Source organism: Microtus oregoni, unplaced genomic scaffold, assembly GCF_018167655.1.
Source record: "Microtus oregoni isolate MIOR12 unplaced genomic scaffold, Mior012 000023F_ref0000262, whole genome shotgun sequence".
Classification (NCBI taxonomy): domain Eukaryota; kingdom Metazoa; phylum Chordata; class Mammalia; order Rodentia; family Cricetidae; genus Microtus; species Microtus oregoni.
The window spans coordinates 31,344,332-31,364,324 of record NW_024543082.1 but is presented as its reverse complement, the minus strand read 5'-3'; the positions used below and the strand labels follow the sequence as shown (position 1 = coordinate 31,364,324).

General features: G+C 41.2%; 1 protein-coding gene across 1 annotated transcript; it reads left to right on the top strand.

Annotated features, from left to right (window-relative positions):
- Positions 1-3,892: 3,892 nt before the first annotated feature.
- Positions 3,893-18,703, top strand: LOC121461964 (beta-1,3-galactosyltransferase 5-like). The gene is made up of 2 exons (XM_041673352.1): positions 3,893-4,004; positions 16,676-18,703. Exon 2 carries the CDS (start codon positions 16,676-16,678, stop codon positions 17,597-17,599), a length of 924 nt encoding a protein of 307 aa, XP_041529286.1. The 5' UTR covers positions 3,893-4,004; the 3' UTR covers positions 17,600-18,703.
- Positions 18,704-19,993: the final 1,290 nt, after the last annotated feature.

The window sequence follows — 19,993 nt, the reverse complement described above, 5'->3', positions numbered from 1 at the left end:
TGTGCTTTCTCTGTTTTCTATATGTGGTCACTTAGTGCTATAAACTTTCCTCTTAGCACTGCTTTCATAGTGTCCCATAGGTTTGGTATGTTGTGTCTTTATTTTCGTTGAATTCAAGGAAGACTTTAATTTCTTTCTTTATTTCTTCCTTGACTCAGGGATGGTTCGGTAGTTGACTGTTCAGTTTCCATGAGTTTGTAGGCTTTCTGGGGGAGAACTGTTGTTGAATTCTAACTTTATTCCATGGTGATCCGATAGTACACAGGTGGCTACTACAATTTTTTTGTATCTTTTGAAATTTGCTTTGTTACCAATTATGTGATCAATTTTTGAGAAGGTTCCATGAGATGCTGAGAAGAAGGTATATTCTTTTCTGGTTTGGTGGAATGTTCTATAGATGTCTGTTAGGTCCATTTGGTTCATTACATCTGTTAGTTCTCTTATTTCTCTGTTAAGTTTCTGTCTGCTTGATCTGACCATTGGTGAGAGATGAGTGTTGATATCTCCTACTATTAGAGTGTGAGGTTTGATGTGTGCTTTGAGTTCTAGTAATGTTTCTTTTACATATGTGTGTGCTTTTATATTAGGGGCATAGATATTCAGGATTGAGACTTCCTCCTGATAAATTGTTCCTGTTATGAGTATAAAGTGTCCATCTCCATCTCTTCTGATTGATTTTAGTTTCAAATCAATTTTGTTAGATATTATAGCCACACACACTTGTTTCTTTGGTCTATTTGATTGGAAAACTTTTTCCCAACCCTTTACTCTTAGTAGATGTCTGTCTTTGAGTTTGAGGTGTGTTTCTTATAAACAGCAGAATGTTCGATCCTGATTTCTTATCCATTCTCTTAACCTGTGCCTTTTTATAGGTGAATTGAGTCCATTGATATTAATTGATATTAATGACCAATGGTTGTTAACTCCAGTTATATTTTTTTTCTGGTGGTAGTGTTTGTGTGTTTCCCTTCTTTGAGTTGTGCTGGTGGAGTGTTGTCAGATACTTGTGTTTTTATGGGTGTTGTTGGCTTCCTTGGTTTGTGATTTTCCTTCTATTATTTTCTGTAAGGCTGGGTTTGTGGCTACACATTGTTTAAATCCATTTTTTTGTCCTGGAATATCTTGTTTTCTCCATCAATGATGAATGCAAGCTTTGCTGGGTATAGTAGTCTGGGCTTGCATCCATGGTATCTTAGTGTCTGAGGCAATCTATCCAAGATCTTCTGGCTTTCATGGTTTCCATTGAGAAGTCAGGTGTAATTCTGATAAGTTTACCTTGATATGTTATTTGACCTCTTTCCCTTGCAGCTCTTAATATTTGTACTTTATTCTGTATGTTTTGAGTTTTGATTATTATATGATGAGGGGATTTTTTTTTGAACCAGTCTAGTTGGTGTTCTATATCCTTCTTTAGTTTGGGAAAGTTTTCTTCTGTAATTTTGTTGAATATATTTTCTGGGCCTTTGAGCTGTAAATCTTCTCCTTCTTCTACCCCTATTATTCTTAGGTTTGGTCTTTTCATGGTGTCCCAGATTTCCTGTATGTTTTGTGTTAAGAATTTTTTGGAGTTGTTTTGTTCTTTAATCAGTGAGTTTATTTCCTCTATAGTATCTTCAGTGTCTGAGATTCTTTCTTCCATCCCTTGTATTCTGTTGGTAATACTTGTCTCTGAAGTTCCTGTTCATTTACCCAAATTTTATATTCCAGCCTTCCCTCGTTTTGTGTTTTCTTCATTACCTCCATTTCATTTTTCAAGTCTTGAACTGTTTCCATTACCTGTTTGATTACTTTTTCTTGTTTTTTTTTGGGGGGGGGAATCTTTGAGACATTTATCCATTTCCTCTACCTTTTTGTTTGTCATCTCCATTTCTTTACGACAGTTTTTTACTTCCTGTTTAAGTTCCTCTATTATTTTCATAAAGTTCTGTTTAAAGTCCATTTCTTCTATTTTATCTGGAGTAGGGTGTTCAATTCTTCTTGTTGCATGATCCCTGGATTCTTGTGATGTCGTGTTGCCTTTCAGGTTGTTAGAGGAATTCTCACATTGGTGCCTGCCCATCTCTTTCTTCAAATGCAACCAGGAGAGTCTTGTTGTCTTGGTCCAGTCTTTGATGTGACTGCCTCTCTGGGTGGATCTCCTCAGTGCAGGTGCAGGAATTGTTCTAGTCTGGATGGAACTCTTCAGTACCAAAACAGGGACTCCTGGTAGTCCAAGGACCCTGTCTAGATAGAACTTCTCAGAATAGAAATAGGAACGCCTTATAGTCCAAAGACCCTGCAGACAAAAGGGCCAATAAATAAATTCCTAACAGTTAAAAAAAGAAGGGCCCAGATAAAATACACTGATGACAACTTATGCTGGAGATTATGTGGAGTAAAGGAAACACTCCTCCAATGCTGGTGGGAGTGCAAACTGGTATAGCCCCTTTGGATATCAGTATGGAAATTTCTCAGACTATTAGGAAACAACCTTCCTCAAGACTCAGCAATGCTACTTTTGGGTGTATATGCAAAGGATGCTCAGCAGAAAAAAAATTACATCTTGAAATTTGTGGGCAAATGGATGGATCTAAAAAACATCGTATTGAGTGAGGTAACCCAGACCCAGAAAGACATATATCATATGTACTCACTCACAGTGGCTTTTAAATATAAAGAAAAATAAACAAGCCTACAATTCACAATCCCAGAGAACCTAGACAACAATGAGGACACTAAGGGAGACAGACATGGATATAATCTACATGGGAAGTAGAAAAAGACAAGATCTTCTGAGTAAATTGGGAGCATGGGACCATGGGAGAGGGTAGAAGGTGAGGGGAGAGGAAGGGAGGAGAGCAGAGAAAAATATATAGCACAATAAAAAAAATAAAAATTTAAAAATTGAAGATTAGAAACATAACAAAATAAAAAGAATTTCTCAATAGATATACTTAATGGCCAAGGTTGAAACCTGCTTTATATTATCTTGCTCTTTCTCAGGAAACATAATGTAAATTATTCATTCAATATTGGGAAATCTTCAAAATAAAAACATTTTTTTTAAATAAAAGAAAGTTTAATTTTGAGGGAAAAGCTCAGGGTGAGGCTGTTGGCATCAAGTCCCAGAAGTGATCTTGGGGAGCAGATACTTCTTTCATTTCCCCACCTCCAGCTTGACGGAGACAATTGTTCCTTTATGGATGCTCCTCTCACCAGATGTCCCTTTTTTTGTGGGTTGTGGGCAGGTGCTCTGAATAAACAATGGGCTTCTCTGAGACTGGACTTTATGAGATGAGGCCAGGTGTTCTGACATGCTGGGGAGCCTCCTTTAAGCTGGCCTCTCCACCTTCTATTGCCACTTGCTGATTACAGGCAGTGGAAGGAAAAGTTAGGCCAGTGCAGAGGAATCGAGGACTTCCAGAGGTGGTCTCTGCTCTTCTGAGTTTGACCTGGGCCTTGAACTCTGAGCTCAGGAACCTGCCATCTGTCCTGTTTGCTCATTGAACTGGGCATCAGATCCTATTTCTCCTGGGTTTTCTGGTCCTGAGAGTCACTCCTAGTTCCTGTGGTCTTGAATAGTTTCCTGGTATCTTCTGTCCCCAGTAAGTAAGTTGAATGAACAGGATGTGATCCTTCCTTGAGCCTGAAAGAGCTAGTGTGTCCTTTTCCTGATTCTAAGTGTCAGCTACCAGGAACTCAATGCACAATAATTGCTCCACTCTGGGTTGGGTAATCTGAGTGTGTGTGTGTGTGTGTGTGTGTGTGTGTGTGTGTGTGATATGTGTAGGGGTTGGGGTGGGGTTGAGGGTGAGGAGGGTGGTGATGGGAGTTGGGGAGTGCCAGTACCAGTTGGTTTTTCTCCTGATCCCTATTGCTTGTCTCTGCTCACTTCCCTGCCATCAGAGAAGCACACAACTGTCAAAGGATCTTTCTACTATTCCTGATCTCAGGCTTGGGATTGTGCTACATCAGACTTTGGACTGGCCTCCTGTGGGTTTTGACAACACTTTACTTTGCTTCTGGTAAGAGGGAATTATCTGAGTGCATGTCTGAAGCTGCAGAGTGAAAGGGTGGATAAGATGGATGATAGAGGTTTTGGTAAAGTTTTTACTCAGTTTAAAGCCAGGATCATGAGATTGAGTGTCCCCAGATGGAGCTTTGAAATAACTGATGACCAGCTGCCCTGCTAGTCATATGGCATGAATAAATTAAAGCCTGGACTCTGGAAACCACAGTCCTTGGCTGCTAGTTATTAAGTTAGTTCATATTCTCCATATCCAATTAAGGGGGAGTGGAGTGGTGATGTCCCAGACAAGATCTGTATGATCTTGATGCCACGTTGACATACCAAATAAACACTGGGTTTTCATAATTTCAACATAGAGATGAAAACACACCATCCAATGCTGAGAAAGATCTGAGCTTGTCACAGCCCTTATAGCTCAGCCTGAATGAGTGACCCTTCAGAGAGCACACTTGCTCTGGGAGAGGAGAAGGGTCCTTTGGAATATAAGCTGACTGTGGTAGTCATTATCCATCTATTGAAATTTCTAGGTGGTTCTCTGAACTGGTTAGCCATATATATTCTGTACTGAGTAGGGAAAGGACCTACAGACCCAGTTATGGTAAGACGAAATTATATAAAGCAAGAACATGGCTTCTTCAAGGTATGGCTGAGGGGAAGGTTCTTACTGTGGGCATGAGGGGTGAACAGTCAAAGGCACCTGGAAGAGTCCACAGCAGGAACAGGAAGTAGTAGACTGAACTGAGCTTTGAGAGCAGAGGGGAGTGGGGAGAGGAGAGCAAGAGAGGAAGAGAAGAGAAGGGAAGGGAAGGGAAAGGAACGGAAGGGAAAAGAAGTGAAGGGAAAGGAAGAGAAGAGAAAAGAGTAAAGAGGAGAGGTCAAGAGGGGTGTATGGATCAAATGGCAGGGTTATATAGGAAGGAGAAGCTGGGGAAGGGAATCCTCTGACCTGGACAGGTTTATGGAGCATGGTTGGAAGACCTGAGAGAAGCCACAGGAACTGAGTAAGCTTAGAGACCAGCTTGAACCCATGATAAATCCTGGTCCCACTGCCAGGGCCTCCACAAACAGACCAAGCCACACAAATGTCACCCACATTCAGAGGTACTAGTTGGGTCCCAAGCAGGCTCCACAGTTGTCAGTTCAGAGTCCATGAGCTCCCACTAGCTTGGGTCAGCTCTTTCTGTGGGTTTCCCCATATTGATCTTGACCCACCTTGCTCATGTAATCCCTCATCCCCCACTAGACTCCAGGAGCCAGGTCCAGTGCTTGGCTGTAGATCTCTATATCTGCTTCTATCAGGTTCAGGATGAAGGTTCTATAATGACAGTGAGGGTAGTCACCAATCTGATTACAGGGGAAGGCCAGTTCAGACACCCTCACCACTATTGCTAGGAGTCTTAGCCAGAGTCATCCTTGTGCATTCCTGGGAATTTCTTCCTAACCTCAAAATGGCTCCTTCTATTAAGATAACTCTTTCATTGCTCTCCCTCTCCTTCTCTCCCCTAACTTGACCACCCTGTTCCCTCATGTTCTCATCCTCTTTCCCCTCCCATATTCTGTAACCCCAGCACTCAGTTTACCAAAAAGATCGTATCTATTTCTCCTTCCTATTATGATCCATGCATGTTGCTTTTAGGGTCCTCCTTGTTACTTAGCTTCTCTGGGGTTGTAGTCTATTGGCTGGTTATCCTTTGCTTTACATCTAAGATCCACTTATGAATAAGTTCATACCATGTTTGTCTTTCTGGGACTGGGTTACCTCACTCAGAATGTGTTTTTTTCTAGTGCCATCCATTTGTATGCAAATTTCAAGATGTCATTGTTTTTACTGTTGAGTAGTACTCTATTATGTAAATGTACCACATTTTCTTTATCCATTATTTGGTTGAGGGCATCTAGGTTATTTCCAGGTTCTGGCTATTAAAAATAATGCTGCTATAAACATACTTGAGTAAATGTTCTTGTAGTATGATTGAGCATCCTTTGGGTATAAGTCCAAGAGTGATATTGGTTGGTCCTAAGGTAGATTGAGTCCCAATATTCTGAGAAACTACCATACTGATTCCAAGGTGGCTGTACTAGTTTGTACTTCACCAGCAATGGAGAAGTGTTCCCCTTATTCTGCATGCTCTCTAGCATAAGGTGTCATTGGTGTTTTTGATATTAGCCATTCTGACTGCTATAAGATGTTATCTCAGGATCATTTTGATTTGCATTTAATTTCTGATTTTGTTAATTTTGATATTTTTTTCTCTTCCTTTTGGCTAGTTTGGATAAAGATTTGTCTGTCCTGTTAATTTTGTTGCAAACCCAACTCTGTTTCATTGATTCTTTGTATCATTATTTTTGTTTCTGTTTTATTGATGACTGCCCTCAATTTTATTATTTCTTGGTGTCTATTCCTTCTGTGTGAAATTGCTTCTTTTTATTCTAGGGCTTTCAGATATTTTGTTAAGTCAGTAATATAAGATTTCTCCAAATTTGTTATGTAGGCACTTAGTGCTATGAACTTTCCTCTTAATGCTGCTTTCATAGTGTCCCATAGGTGTGGGTATGTTGTGCATTCATTTGCATTGAATTTTAGGAAGTCTTTAATTTCTTTTTTATTAATTTCTTGACCCCGTAGTGATTCAGTTGAGCATTATTTCATTTCCATGACTTTGTAGGCTTTCTGCAATTTGTTTTGTTGTTGTATTTTAACTTTAAGTCATACTAATCTGATAAGAAACATGAAGTTATTCCACTTTTTGTATCTATTTAGATTTAATTTGTGACTGAGTATATGGTTAATTTTAGGGAATGTTCCATGAGGTGCTGAGAAGAAGATATATTCTTTTGTCTTTGGGTGAAATATTCAATAGAAGTCTGTCAAGCAAATTTGAGTCATAACATCTGCTAGTTCTTTTATTTCTCTGTTAAGTTTCGGTCTGGCAGACCTGTCTGTTAGTGAGAGTGGGGTGTTGAAGTCTCCCACTATTAGTATGTGAAATTTGATGTCTGCTTTAAGCTTTAGTAATGTTTCTTTTACAAATGTGGGTGCTTTTGTATTTGGGACATGAATGTTCAGAATCGAGACCTCATCATAATGGATTTTTCCTGTGTTGAATAAGAAATGTTCTTCTCTATCTCTATCTCTTTTGATTAATTTTTGTTTGAAGTCTATTTTGTTTGATATTAGGATATGTTGGAGGGATCAGTATCATCTGTAGTTTTTCTTGAATAGAGCAGAAGTTCCATGCTTGTGCCATACAGGGTGAGGGCCAGCAGGTTATTCACTGCATGTAATGTCTATTCTTTGAAAAAGATGATTTATATAAGATAGTGGCAGCTTTAACAGGTATCAGATTGCAGGCTGAGGGACAGAGCTTGAATATAGCACCGATACTCCCCACCCTCTGCATTGGCACACTGTCCCCAAATCTGTGTTTTCAGGCAAGGTAAGATGACATTTTCCACATCTGAGAAGGAAAATTTGAGATCAAGCGTAATTTTACAGCAGGAAACCCCCCTGCTTGACCTGAAAAGTGCAACATTCCTTCAGAGACAGCACCATGTCTGTGGAATTGAGAGAGGTGCCCTCTGACTGTTGGAGATGATGCCTGTTGTGAACTGTATTAGCATCCTCTAATTCATAGGCAGAGGCTTAGATAGCTTCCAGAGCACTGGCAGAGCTGAGCAGGTTTAGGTGAGATCAGCACTGTGAAGTCCTGGCAAAGGGAAGAGTGCCCCTCATAAGAGTAGGAAGAGACAGCTGGGCGTGTTGATGCATGCATTTAATCCCAGCACTCTGGAGGCAGAGGCAGGTAAATCTCTGAGTTCAAGGTCAGCCTAGTCTCAGAGTGAGTTCTAGAATAGTCAGGGTTTAGAGAGACCCTGCCTTAAAAATCTAGAGTGAGAAGAAACATTAAAATTATCTCTGATGTGCAAAGACACAGCAAGGTAGGGAGAGGGTCCTCCCTAAGCAGCTGATTCCCTCTTGGGGCCTTCAACTTCAGAACTGTGGGATGATACATCTGTGTGGTTGGCCATTAGTGTGTTTTCCTACCATAGCTGAACAATTGGAGAAGCCTCCTAAGTGACCCATTTCTTTGATTTCTTGGTTCTGAGACTGGTCATGACAAGGCCATGTGGACTAGCCTCCTTAGGTCTTCCCTTAGCTGAAGCTTTCCCTCCACACACTGCACTGTTACCTACCAGGCCATCTTGGATGCCCTGTCTCTACTCATTGACTCCCTGGAGTAGGAACATCCCCATGTGAGACCTCACTGGCCTGGGCCCTACCCACTGGTTTTAGGTAAAACTCCTTGACCCAGCCAGTCATAGAGGTCAGATGTGTGCTTGCACTGCTCTTTAAGAGAAAGTCATTGACCTCTGAGGGACTTGTCCCTGTCTGTGCTCTTTGTCCTAGAGGCGAGGCTTGGTATGTAAGCAAGGAGCTTGGAGCAAGGCTCTTATTCTTATTTATTTATTTATTTATTTATTTATTTATTTATTCATTCATTCATTCATTCATTAGATTTTTTAAAAAATAGTACCAATCCAAATTCCCACTCCCTCATCTCCTCCCATCCCCTCCACACACCTTCCCATCACACCCTCCTCCAATTCTAAGAGAGGGTAGGGTACTTTGCTTTTGGGAAGGTCCAAGGCCCTCCCTACTATGTCTAGGTTGAGCAGGGTATACATTCAAAGAAAATAGGATCCCAAAATCCAGTACATGCAGTAGAGAAAAATTCCAGTGCCACTGCCCATTTTCGTCAGTCAGCTCCAGCCATTCAACTTTCAACCATATTCAGAGGGACTAGTTTGGTCCTTTGCTTGTTCGTTCCCATTCCAGCTGGAGTTGGTGAGCTCCCATTAGCTCTGGTGAACTGTTTCAGTGAATGAACCCTTCATGGTCTTGACTACTTTGTTTATATTCTCATTCCTTCTACTCTTCAACTCGTCTTTGGGAGATAAGTCCAGTGCTTCAATGTTGGTCTCCATCTCTGTTTCCATCTGTTGTTGGACGAAGGTTCTGTGGTGATATTTAAGATAATCATCATTCTGAATATAGGGCAAGGCCAATTCAGGCACCCTCTGCTCTATTGCTTAGTGTCTTAGCTGGGGTCATCCTTATGGTACCCTGGGAATTTTTATAGAGCCAGGTTTCTTGCTAACCCCATAATGACTCCCTCGATCAAGATATCTCTTTCCTTGCTCTCATATCTGTCCTTAATCCATCTAGACTATTCCATTATTTCAAGTTCTCCTCAACCCTCCCCTTCTCCTCTCCTCTTCCCCCTCTTCCCTTCTTCTACTTCCAGCCCAAATGCCCACAATTTTTTCAGGTGATCTTGTCTGCTTCTAATTTCCAGGTGGGTCTATATATGTTTTTCTTTGGGGTCATCTTATTATTTAGCTTCTCTGTGATCATGAACTATAGGCTTAATACCCATTGTTTATAGCTAATATCCACTTTTCAGTGAGTACATACCATATTCATTTTTTGTGGTCTGGGTTACCTCACAAAGGATAGTGTTTTCTAATTCTATCCATTTGCATGAAAAATTCAAGATGTCATTGTTTTTTTTAACCACTGAGTAGTACTCTAATGTGTAAATGTGCCACACTTTCTTTATCCATTCTTCAGTTGAAGGGCATCTAGGTTATTTCCAGATTTTGGCTATTACATATAATGCTGTTATGAACATAGATGAACGAGTGCTTTTGTTGTATGATTGAGCATCTTTTGGGTATATGCCCAAGAGTGGTATTGCTGGATCCTGAGGTAGGTTTATTCCCTGTTTTCTGAGAAACTGCCATACTGATTTCCAAAGTGGTTGTACAAGTTTGCATTCCCACCAGCAATGGATGAGTCTTCTCCTTACTACACTCCTCTCAAGCATAAGCTATTATTGGTGGTTTTTATGCTCTTAGCCATTCTGACAGGTGTAAGATGGTATCTCAGAGTTGTTTTGATTTGCATTTCCCTGATAGCTAAGGAAATTGAACATTTCCTTAAGTATCTTTTGGCCATTTGAAATTCTTCTTTTTGAGAATTCTCTATTTAGTTCAGTACCCCATTTTTTTATTGTATTATTTAGAATTTTAATGTCTAATTTCTTGAGTTCTTTATTTATTTTGGAGATAATTCTTTTGTTTGATATGGGGTTGGTGAAGATCTTTCCCCATTAAATAGACTGCTTCTTTGTCTTATTGACTGTGTCCTTTGCTTTACAAAAGCTTCTCAATTTCAGGAGGTCTCACTTATTTATTGTTGCTTGTAATGTCTGTGCTACTGGGGTTGTATTTAGGAGGTGGTCTCCTGTGCCCATTCATTGAAGGCTACTTCCCACGTTTTCTTTGATCAGGTTCAGTGTGGTCAGATTATATCGAGGTGTTTGATCCATTTGGACTTGAGTTTTGTGCATGGTGATAGATATGGATCCATTTTCATTCTTCTACAGGTTGACATTCAGTTATGGCAGCACTATTTGCTGAAGATCCTTTCTTTTTTCCATTGTATAATTTTAGCTTCTTTGTCAAAAATCAGGTGTTCATAGGTGTGTAGATTAAAATCCGGATCTTCAATTTGATTCCATTGGTCATTGTCTCTGTTTTTATGCCAATACCAAGCTGTTTTCATTACTGTAGCTCTGTAATAGAGCTTGATGTCAGGGATGGTAATGCCTCTGGAAGTTCCTTTATTGTACAGGATTGTTTTGGTTATCCTGTGGTTTGTTTTTTTCTATATGAAGTTGATTATTGTTCTTTCAAGGTCTGTGAAGAATTTTGTTTGGATTTTGATTGGGATTGCATTGAATCTATAGATTGCTTTCGCTAGAGTTGTCATTTTTTCCTACGTTGATCCTTCCTATCCAAGAGCATAGGAGATCTTTCCATTATCTGATATTTTTTTCAATTGTTTTCTTCAAAGACTTAGTGTTTGTCAAATAGAACTTTCACTTCCTTGGTTAGAGTTTTACAGATGCCTTATATTATTTGTGGCTATTGTGAAAGGTGATGTTTCTCTGATTTCCCTCTTGGCTTCTTTATCCTTGTTGTATAGGAGGGCTACTGATTTTTTTGAGTTGATCTTATATCCTGCCACATCACTGAAGATATTTATCAGCTGTAGGATCTCCAGTAGAATTTTTGGGGTGATTTATATACACTATAATATCATCTGCAACTAACAGTAGTTTGACTTCTTCATTTCCAGTTTGAATCTCCTTCGTCTCCTTTTGTTGTTTTATTGCTGTTATAACTTTAAGAAATATATTGAAGAGATAATACCTTTATAATATACATGCTGGTTTTGTTTAGCAGCCCACACAATGAAACATGTCTCTGTACTTAGCTCCTTCACAGTCAAGAAATTTAAAGAAAACACAATAAAATACATAATCCATATTCTCTGTGAATTTTCCATTTTTATGTGTCTTATTTTTTCTTTATTTTTTTAATCTATGACTATCTGTACTCTGTCTCTTTAAAGACTTTACCCCCTCTTTTAAAAAAGCATTAACTTTATTTTATGACTTTATATACTCTTTTTCTTCTCTCTCCCTAGTCTATGTACTTTATCTAACAGTATGACCTAGTTAGAGGTCTTTTATGTCTTAATCTGTTCTATTGTACTGTCTTTAATTTTTTTACTGTCTTGAAAAGCTTTTAAAATGCTAAACTCTTAACAATCTAAGCTCCAACAATCCCAGGTCAAACACAGGTACTGCCTGCTTTCCCTGCCCAGTCCAACATGGCAGAGACGTTTATGACTTTGAGTCACTTGTGCCTCTGAGCCATGGCATGCAATGCTCCCCTTTCGGGCACACCATAGCAGTTTACTTACAAAGCCCCATCTAAATGCTTTGCCTCCTGCAAGAGACAGAGGTCATGCTAGGAGCATAGCCCAGAAAGCCGGCATTTTAAAACTGCATGACCTTTTTTTTTTCAGTACAGCTGAATCAGGAAAATCACTTTTAAAGCAGCTGTGGCAAGCCACCAGCAAACAGCAAGAAGCTGTGTTAAACTCTGTATTGATGGAGGAAGGTCATTGGCTAATAAAGGAACTGCCTTGGCCCATTTTATTGGTTAGAAGATAGGTGGGAGGAGTAAACAGAACAGAACGCTGGGAGGAACAGGAAGTGAGCTCAGTCTCGACAGCTCTTCTCTCGGGAGCAGATGCCTGAGAGAGACACCATGCCTCGCTCCCGGGATGAAGCTCTGACCCAGGATGAACATAGGCTAGAATCTTCCCGGTAAGCGCACCTTGGGGTGCTACACACATATGATTAGAAATGGGCTAAATTAATATGTGAGAATTAGCCTAGAAGAGAATGGGCCAAGCAGTGTTTAAATGAATACAGTTTGTGTGTTGTTATTTTGGGTAAAGCTAGCAGTGCGGGCGGCTGGGGTGCTGGGGATGCAGCCCCGCCTCCCTCATTACTACACTGTATTCTTTTTAAAGCTCTCTGAGATTTTATGTGGAGTCATTTCACCATGTTGGAGTGCCAAACTGTTGTGTGAGAGGGCCTGCTTTTGGTCCCACCCACCCTGCTAGCATACACCTGAAATCACAAAGAAACTGTATTCATTTAAACAATGCCTGGCCCATTAGTTCTAGTCTCTTATTGGCTAACTCTCATATCTTGATTCAACCTATTTCTAATAATCTGTGTGTCACCATGAGGTTGTGGCTTACCAGGAAAGATTCAGTGTGTCTGACATGGCAGCTCCATGGTGGCTCTCTGTCTGACTCTTCTCCTAGCATTCAGTTCTGTCTTCCTCACCTATCTAAGTTCTGCTCTATCAAAAGGCCAAGGCAGTTTCTTTATTCAACCAATGAAAGCAACACATAGATAGTCAGAAGACTCTCCTACACCAGTGGTCTTTGTCCTAGAGATGAGGCTTGGGATGTAAGCAAGGTGCTCGGAACAAGGCTCTTATTCTTTAGACTCTCTAGTTATCCATGGAGAGGAAATTTCCATTTATAAACAGGAAGGCTGGCACCCACAAAGGCTCTTGAAAAGGTGGGGCACAAGGGTCAGAACCAAGCTGGCATCCCTGAGTACCCTATGTGGATGCTACTGCATTATAGTTGGAAAAAGTCAGTTACCCTGTTTTCCATGTGATGAGGGATTCAGGACGGAAGTGTGGAGCATGACACACCATGCTGGGATTGAGCTGGAATGAGAACAGCTTTCTTTGTGTGTGTGTGTGTGTGTGTGTGTGTGTGTGTGTGTGTGTGTGCATATGGAGACTGGAGGTCAACTTCAGGTGTCATTCTTCACCCCTGGAACTTGCCAAATGGCCTAGGCTGGTTAGCCAGTGAGCCCCAAGCATTTGCTGTCTGCACTTGTCCGGTGTTTGAATCAGATGTGTATGCCACCGTGCCCAGCTTTCTTCTGAAGATAAAACTCAGGTCCTGTGCTTGCACCAGCTGAACCAGTCTTGTGAGAAGTCTTCTGATTCCAAGTTCCTGGTCCCCTCCATCCTAGTTGTATACTGGGATTCCTGTACCTGAGTCTGCTGCCTCAATGCCCGTTCATAATGGAAATCAAACAGCCTTTGGCATGTAATTGACTGACTCAGTAAGTTATGAAATATTGCAAGAGCCATTGTGCAAACTCTCAGGGATCAAGGGTCCTACCAGGCTCTAGTCTAACACCAACTGATGCGAGTTTTGGATTGGACTGAAAGAACAAAGCCAGTTTTCTTCTTGGGGCCTGTGTTGTGACACACAACAACATGAACTGCATTGTGGGGGAAAAATCAAATCTGTGGCCAAATGAATTTGGGTAGTTTTGGAGAAGATGCCAAAATTTCAGAGATGTATTTCTAATTGTGATAAAGGTATTAGCATATATTACATCATTTTTGTAGGTGTGATAAAACACTCTCCTAAAAGTTACTGACAGAAGAAGGAGTTTATTTAAGCTGATGGCTCCAGGGGGATAAGAGCTCCTTATGGGAGGCATGTCAGCAAGGATGAGAGCAGGAGTGGGGGAGCTTAGAGGTCACCTCTTCAGACAGGAAGGAGAGAGAGAGACAGAGAAACAGAGAGACAGAGAGAGAGAGAGCAGGAGGTTGGAGTAGGAGATAAATCCCCAATGCCTGTCTCCAGTGATGTAAGTTCTCCAGCAAAGCTTCACCTCCTGAAGGTTTCATAGCCTCCCCAAACACCACCACCAACTGGGGACCAAGTGTTCAAGCACATGAGCCTTTGGGGACATTTCTCATTCAAACCACAGTAGTGTGTGCCGAGAACAAAAGGCACAGATCTTAGCTGTCGGGTCCAACAGATCTTAACATAAAATCATTTCCTTGTAGCCACCATTCTGATCAAGGATAGAATATATTTAGCTCTCCAAAATGTTCCTTGTGTCCCTCCCAGTTAAAATCCCTCATCAAAGATAATCACTGCTCTATCTTCCTCTACTGTGGAAAGGTTTTTCCTGTTTCATATAAATGTGTCCATCCTTGTGTAGTTCCTTTCTACAACACAGTGTCTGTTGTGTTAGCACACAGTGCATATGTTGTTTGTATTTCACAACTGTGTGGGTTTTCACTTATTTGTCTTTCTGTTAATGCGAATTTTCTGACAGCAGCTGTTTTAGGTATCAGTGTATTCCTACTGGGCTCCCAATTTGCCCTTTCTCAAGGGTTGTGAAAGTAGATCTGGACCTTTTGAACATCGTTCCTCACAGTCCAGCTTTTAAAGCTTGTCAGTAGAGGATGAAGCCGGAGAAGCTTTGTAGGGGGAAGAGTTTTCCTAATGGATCAGAACGTTCCTTTCTTATACAGCATTGTTTTAGCTATTGTTTTTTTTCCATATGAAGCTAAATATTTTTCTTTCAAGGTCTGTGAGGAATTGTGTTGGGATTTTGATGGGGACTGAATAATATGTAGATGGCTTTTGGTATGATTGCCATTTTTATTATGTTGATCCTACCTATCCAAGAGCAAGGGAGATCTTTCCATTTTTTAATATCTTCTTCAGTTTCTTTCTTCAAAGACTTAAAGTTCTTTTTGTACAAGTCTTTCACTTTCTTGGTTAATGTTACCCCAAGATATTATATGTTATTTGTGGCTATTGTAAAAAGTGATGCTTCTCTAATTTTATTCTCAGACCTTTAATCATTTGTCTATAGGGAGGGCTACTGATTTGTATGTGTGTGTGTGTGTGTGTGTGTGTGTGTGTGTGTGTGTTGACCTTGTATCCTGCTACAGTATTTATTTATTTATTTATTTATTAAAGATTTCTGCCTCCTCCCCACCACCGCCTCCCATTTCCCTCTCCCTCCCCCAATCAAGTTCCCCTCCCTTGTCAGCCCGAAGAGCAATCAGGGTTTCCTGCCCTGTGGGAAGTCCAAGGACCACCCACTTCCATCCAGGTCTAGTAAGGTGAGCATCCAAACTGCCTAGGCTCCCACAAAGCCAGTACATGCAGTAGGATCAGAAACCCATTGCCATTGTTCTTGAGTTCTCAGTAGTCCTCATTTCAAGCTCTGGATCAGTTGTGGGTGGATCTGTTGATGGAGAGAGGGTTTGCTTTTTGTTCCAGCCACGTGGCTAGCTTACACCCAAAATAACCACACAGAAATTGTATTAATTAAATCACTGCCTGGCCCATTACATTTATACATTCTATCATATCATCTGCAAACAGCAAAAATTTGACTTCTTTTTTTCCAATTTTGTATCTTCTTGATTTCCTTTTGTTGTTTTATTTCTCTAGGTATAACTTCAAGTACTATATTGAATAGATATGTAGAGAGTGAACAACTTTGTCTTGTTCCTGATTTTAGTGGAATTGTTTTAGGATTCTCTCCTTTTAATTTCATGTTGGTTGTTGGCTTGCTGCACAATGCTTTTATTATGTTTAAATACATTTCTTGTATCCCTGATATCTCCAAGACCTTTATCATGAAGGGATGTTAGGTTTTGTCAAAGTTTTTTTCACCATCCAGTGAGATGATCATATGGTTATTTTCCTTTCAGTTTATTTATATGCTGGATTACATTGACAGATTTTCATATGTTGAATCATCCCTGCATCTCTGGGATGAAGTCTCCTTGGTCCTAGTTGTTGGAGCAGGAAGGGTCACATGTTTGTCCTAGCCACCCAGCTAGCTTAGAACCAAAATAATCACACAGAAACTGTATTAATTAAGTCACTGCTTGGCCCATTAGCTCTAGCTTCTTATTGGCCAACTCTTACATCTTTATTTAACCAATGACCATTAATTTGTGCATCACCACTAGGTTGTGTTTTACCAACAAAGTTTCAGCACATCTATCTCTGGTAGCAACTCCATGGTGTCTCCCTACTCTGCCTGCCTCCTACCATGCTATAGCCCAAGCCAGTTCTTTATTCATTAACCAATAAAATCAATACACCGACAGGAGGACCTCCCATACCACCTAGTGGGTGATTTTTCCACTAGAACAGCAGATACAGGTGGTTGCTGACAGAAGTGCTCCTAACCACTGAGTGGTCTTTCTAGCCCTGTGTTGGGAACTATCAAATACTTCTCTGTTAGTACCTTATAAAGTATAAATTCTAGCCCTGCTACTAGGCTTGGAACACCAGAACAGAGCCCTCAGATCTCTTTGTGTTTGTGTATCTGTTATTCCACCTTCTTTCTTGGGAAACCTGGCAGTTTGTCTTTGTTCTTTCAGATGGAGTTCATGAAGATGAGGCTTGTTTATGCTTTCATTCTGATGATGGACATTCTTTGCTTGTACTTCAGCATGGAGCCTTTTAAGACACAGCCATTTGTTCTCAAGAAAGGTCACAGGAAGTTCCTCCAGCTTCCAGATATAGACTGCAAGCAGAAACCACCTTTCCTTGTGCTGCTGGTGACTTCATCCCACAAACAGCTGGCAGCTCGCATGGCCATCCGCAAGACATGGGGTAGAGAGGCAGAGATTCATGGGAGGAATGTGAAGACCCTCTTCCTCCTGGGGGCCTCAGACAGCATCAATGAGATGAATGCTACAGCCCAGGAGGGCAAGCAGCACCGTGACATCATTCAGAAGGATTTCAAGGACGACTATTACAACTTGACCCTGAAGACCATGATGGGCATGGAATGGGTCCACCACTTTTGTCCGCAGGCAGCTTTTGTGATGAAAACAGACTCAGACATGTTTGTGAATGTTGGTTATCTGACTGACCTGCTGCTAAAAAAAAACAAAACTTCCAGGTTCTTCACGGGTTACATAATATCTAATACTCCCCCCTTTAGGGAGATATTCAGCAAGTGGTTTGTGAGTAAATTTGAATATCCCTGGGACAGGTACCCACCTTTTTGTTCTGGTACGGGTTATGTCTTTTCTAGTGATGTGGCCAGCAAAGTATACAATATCTCAGAGAGTGTTCCATTCCTCAAGCTGGAGGATGTGTTTGTTGGGCTCTGCCTGGCTAAGCTGAAGATCCGGCCTGAGGAACTCCACACCAAACCAACCTTTTTCCCAGGTGGCTTATACTTCTCTGTGTGCCGCTTTCGTAAAATTGTGACCTGCCACTCTGTGACACCCCAGACCTTACTCTCTTACTGGCAGATACTGGAGAATTCTCAGAAAAAGTATTGCCCTTCTTAGTGTTGATGGTATCCACAGTTCAAACTTCCAATAACCTTTAGTGATACTTTGGAAAGATCAGGGATGGCCTTGATGGGAACTGTCAGGGGTAGAGAGAAGGAGGAGAAAGGCAAAGAATGCTGTTCTCAGTGCCCTGCATATAATAGAGTGGATGTACACACACACAAACACACACACATACACACACAAGTCAAGACTTGTTTTCACTTGGCACTCAGAGCTATATCAGATCTCATCTCTCATGCTTTTGCACTATGTTCTCGAGGTTTGAGACATGCCCTCATCTTCTCATTTAAGGGTTCACTATGCATATGAAGCCATAGATGTGATCATTCCCATTTTACAGGTTAGGAACCAGTAGCCACAGCCAATTACTTGTCCAAAGACTCCCAGTCTGCAAACAGAGCAGGAATGAGAATTCAGTTGGAAGCCCCCAACTGAGTGTCCCATTCTTTGCCAGAGAGCAGTGGTGGAAGAAGCTTAGGGTGGGTGTCTTAAAGCAAACTAGCATCCTTCAGGACCTTTCCTGAGTCCCCTGCCCCTCACTTCCCAATTCTTCTATTTTTAAATGCTATGTCTGTGATGAATCAGCTTTCTAAACTCTCTTCCCTCAATTGAATAATGTAGGTAGCTGCTGCATACTTAATGCATCTTCAATATGAGACATGCACACCTGCAGACACTTGCTCACCTCCATGCTAGAAGAAAACTGCGCTATTTGACCATATGAATTAGCCTGAGAAGCCACTGGTGAGTCTTTCTATATAGGCTGATCACACTGCTGAAATCCTAGTGAGGGTGATGTCTCCTCTGAGTCTTTTGGAACACATTGTCTCTGCTGCAGATGGTTGATGGATTGATGGTGATCAGTTGCAGCTCTGGAGCACTTCAGACCTCTAAGTTCAAACTCAAATGCAGCCAGGCACAGGCATAGCCTGTATTGGTGTCCAGGAACGTTACTGGAACCTGGACTGGTCCAAGCTCCTGGGATGCAGACCATGGATGTAGGCCCAGTCTGGTTTTGGGGTTTTCTGTCCTGCCTGGTTCATGCAGTCATTAAGTCCCAAAGAAATCATACTGAAGTCTACATTAGTTATAAACTGATTGGCCCATTAGCTCAGGCTTCTTATTAACTCTTATAACTTTTATTAGCCCATTATTCTTGTCTGAGTTAGCCACATTGTTCAGTACCTTTTTTAGTGAGGTAGTCACATCTTGCTTCTTCTTGTGGGCTCAGGACTTCAGAGGAATGGGCTTCCCTCTTCCCAGAATTCTCTTGTTCTCATTGACCCACCTCTACTTTCTGTCTGGTTGTTCTGCCTATTCTTCCTGCCTGGCTGCTGGCCAATCAGCATTTATTTAAATATCATCGACAGAATATAGGCAGTTGTTCCACATCAAAAGTCAAAGGGTTCTCCCTGCATCTGTGATCCTTCCTGAACCTGGCTCTTCACACTGTAGTAATAGGAGTGGTGGGCTGCATTCCCGCCCAGCTCCGCATGGCTAGCTTTACCAGAAATAATTACACGGAAAATGTATTCTTTTAAACACTGCTTGGCTCATTAGTTTTAACCTCTTATTGGCTAACTCTTACATATTGATCTAACCCATTTCTAATATTCTGTGTAGCACCACGAGCTGGCTTACCAGGAAAGATCTTAACCTGCATCTGTCTGGAGTGGGAGAATCATGGCGACTGACTGACTCAGCTTCTTTCTCCCAGCATTCTGTTCAGTTTACTCTGCCTACCTAATTTTTTGTCCTATCAGGCCAAGCAGTTTTCTTTATTAGTTAACCAATGAAAGCAACAGATAAGATACAAGACCCACCTCCATCATCACACTGCATTTATCACATGGTCAGAGATCTGCTGAGTGGTTTGGTTCAGAATTTAACCCTGAAGGTTTTCAGAGCTGGGTAAAAACAGGGGCTCATGGCCATTTGGCCAATGTCACCAGACACATAATCTTGCTCTATATTGTGGGAATTATTATTTTCCCCTGCTTTTTACTTTAGTAGATTTTACTATGTGCTTGGAGCCAAGACTTCTTGTGACTGTATGATTGTAAACATTGCAATATGCTCTCATCTAAACTCAAAAAAACTCACTCAAGTCAGAACTGTTATTCCTCAATTGGAGGAGGCTGGAAGCTACCTCCTGGGCCTCATTTCCATACTTGTTCCTGTCCTTCCTCTGAGTCTCTCCCATAACGCTTGGGGGGGGGGGAATTCTTCTGTCTGTGACATTCTTCATAGTCATACAGCACCAAGTTCTAGACCCTTAGTTCAGACTATGTGAAAATCCGAGCCAGGGAAAGAGAAATGGTGATTATTCCTGGGTGTGTACTAGAGACTACATACACCATCAAAACCAAACAAAGCCAGATCGTCTCT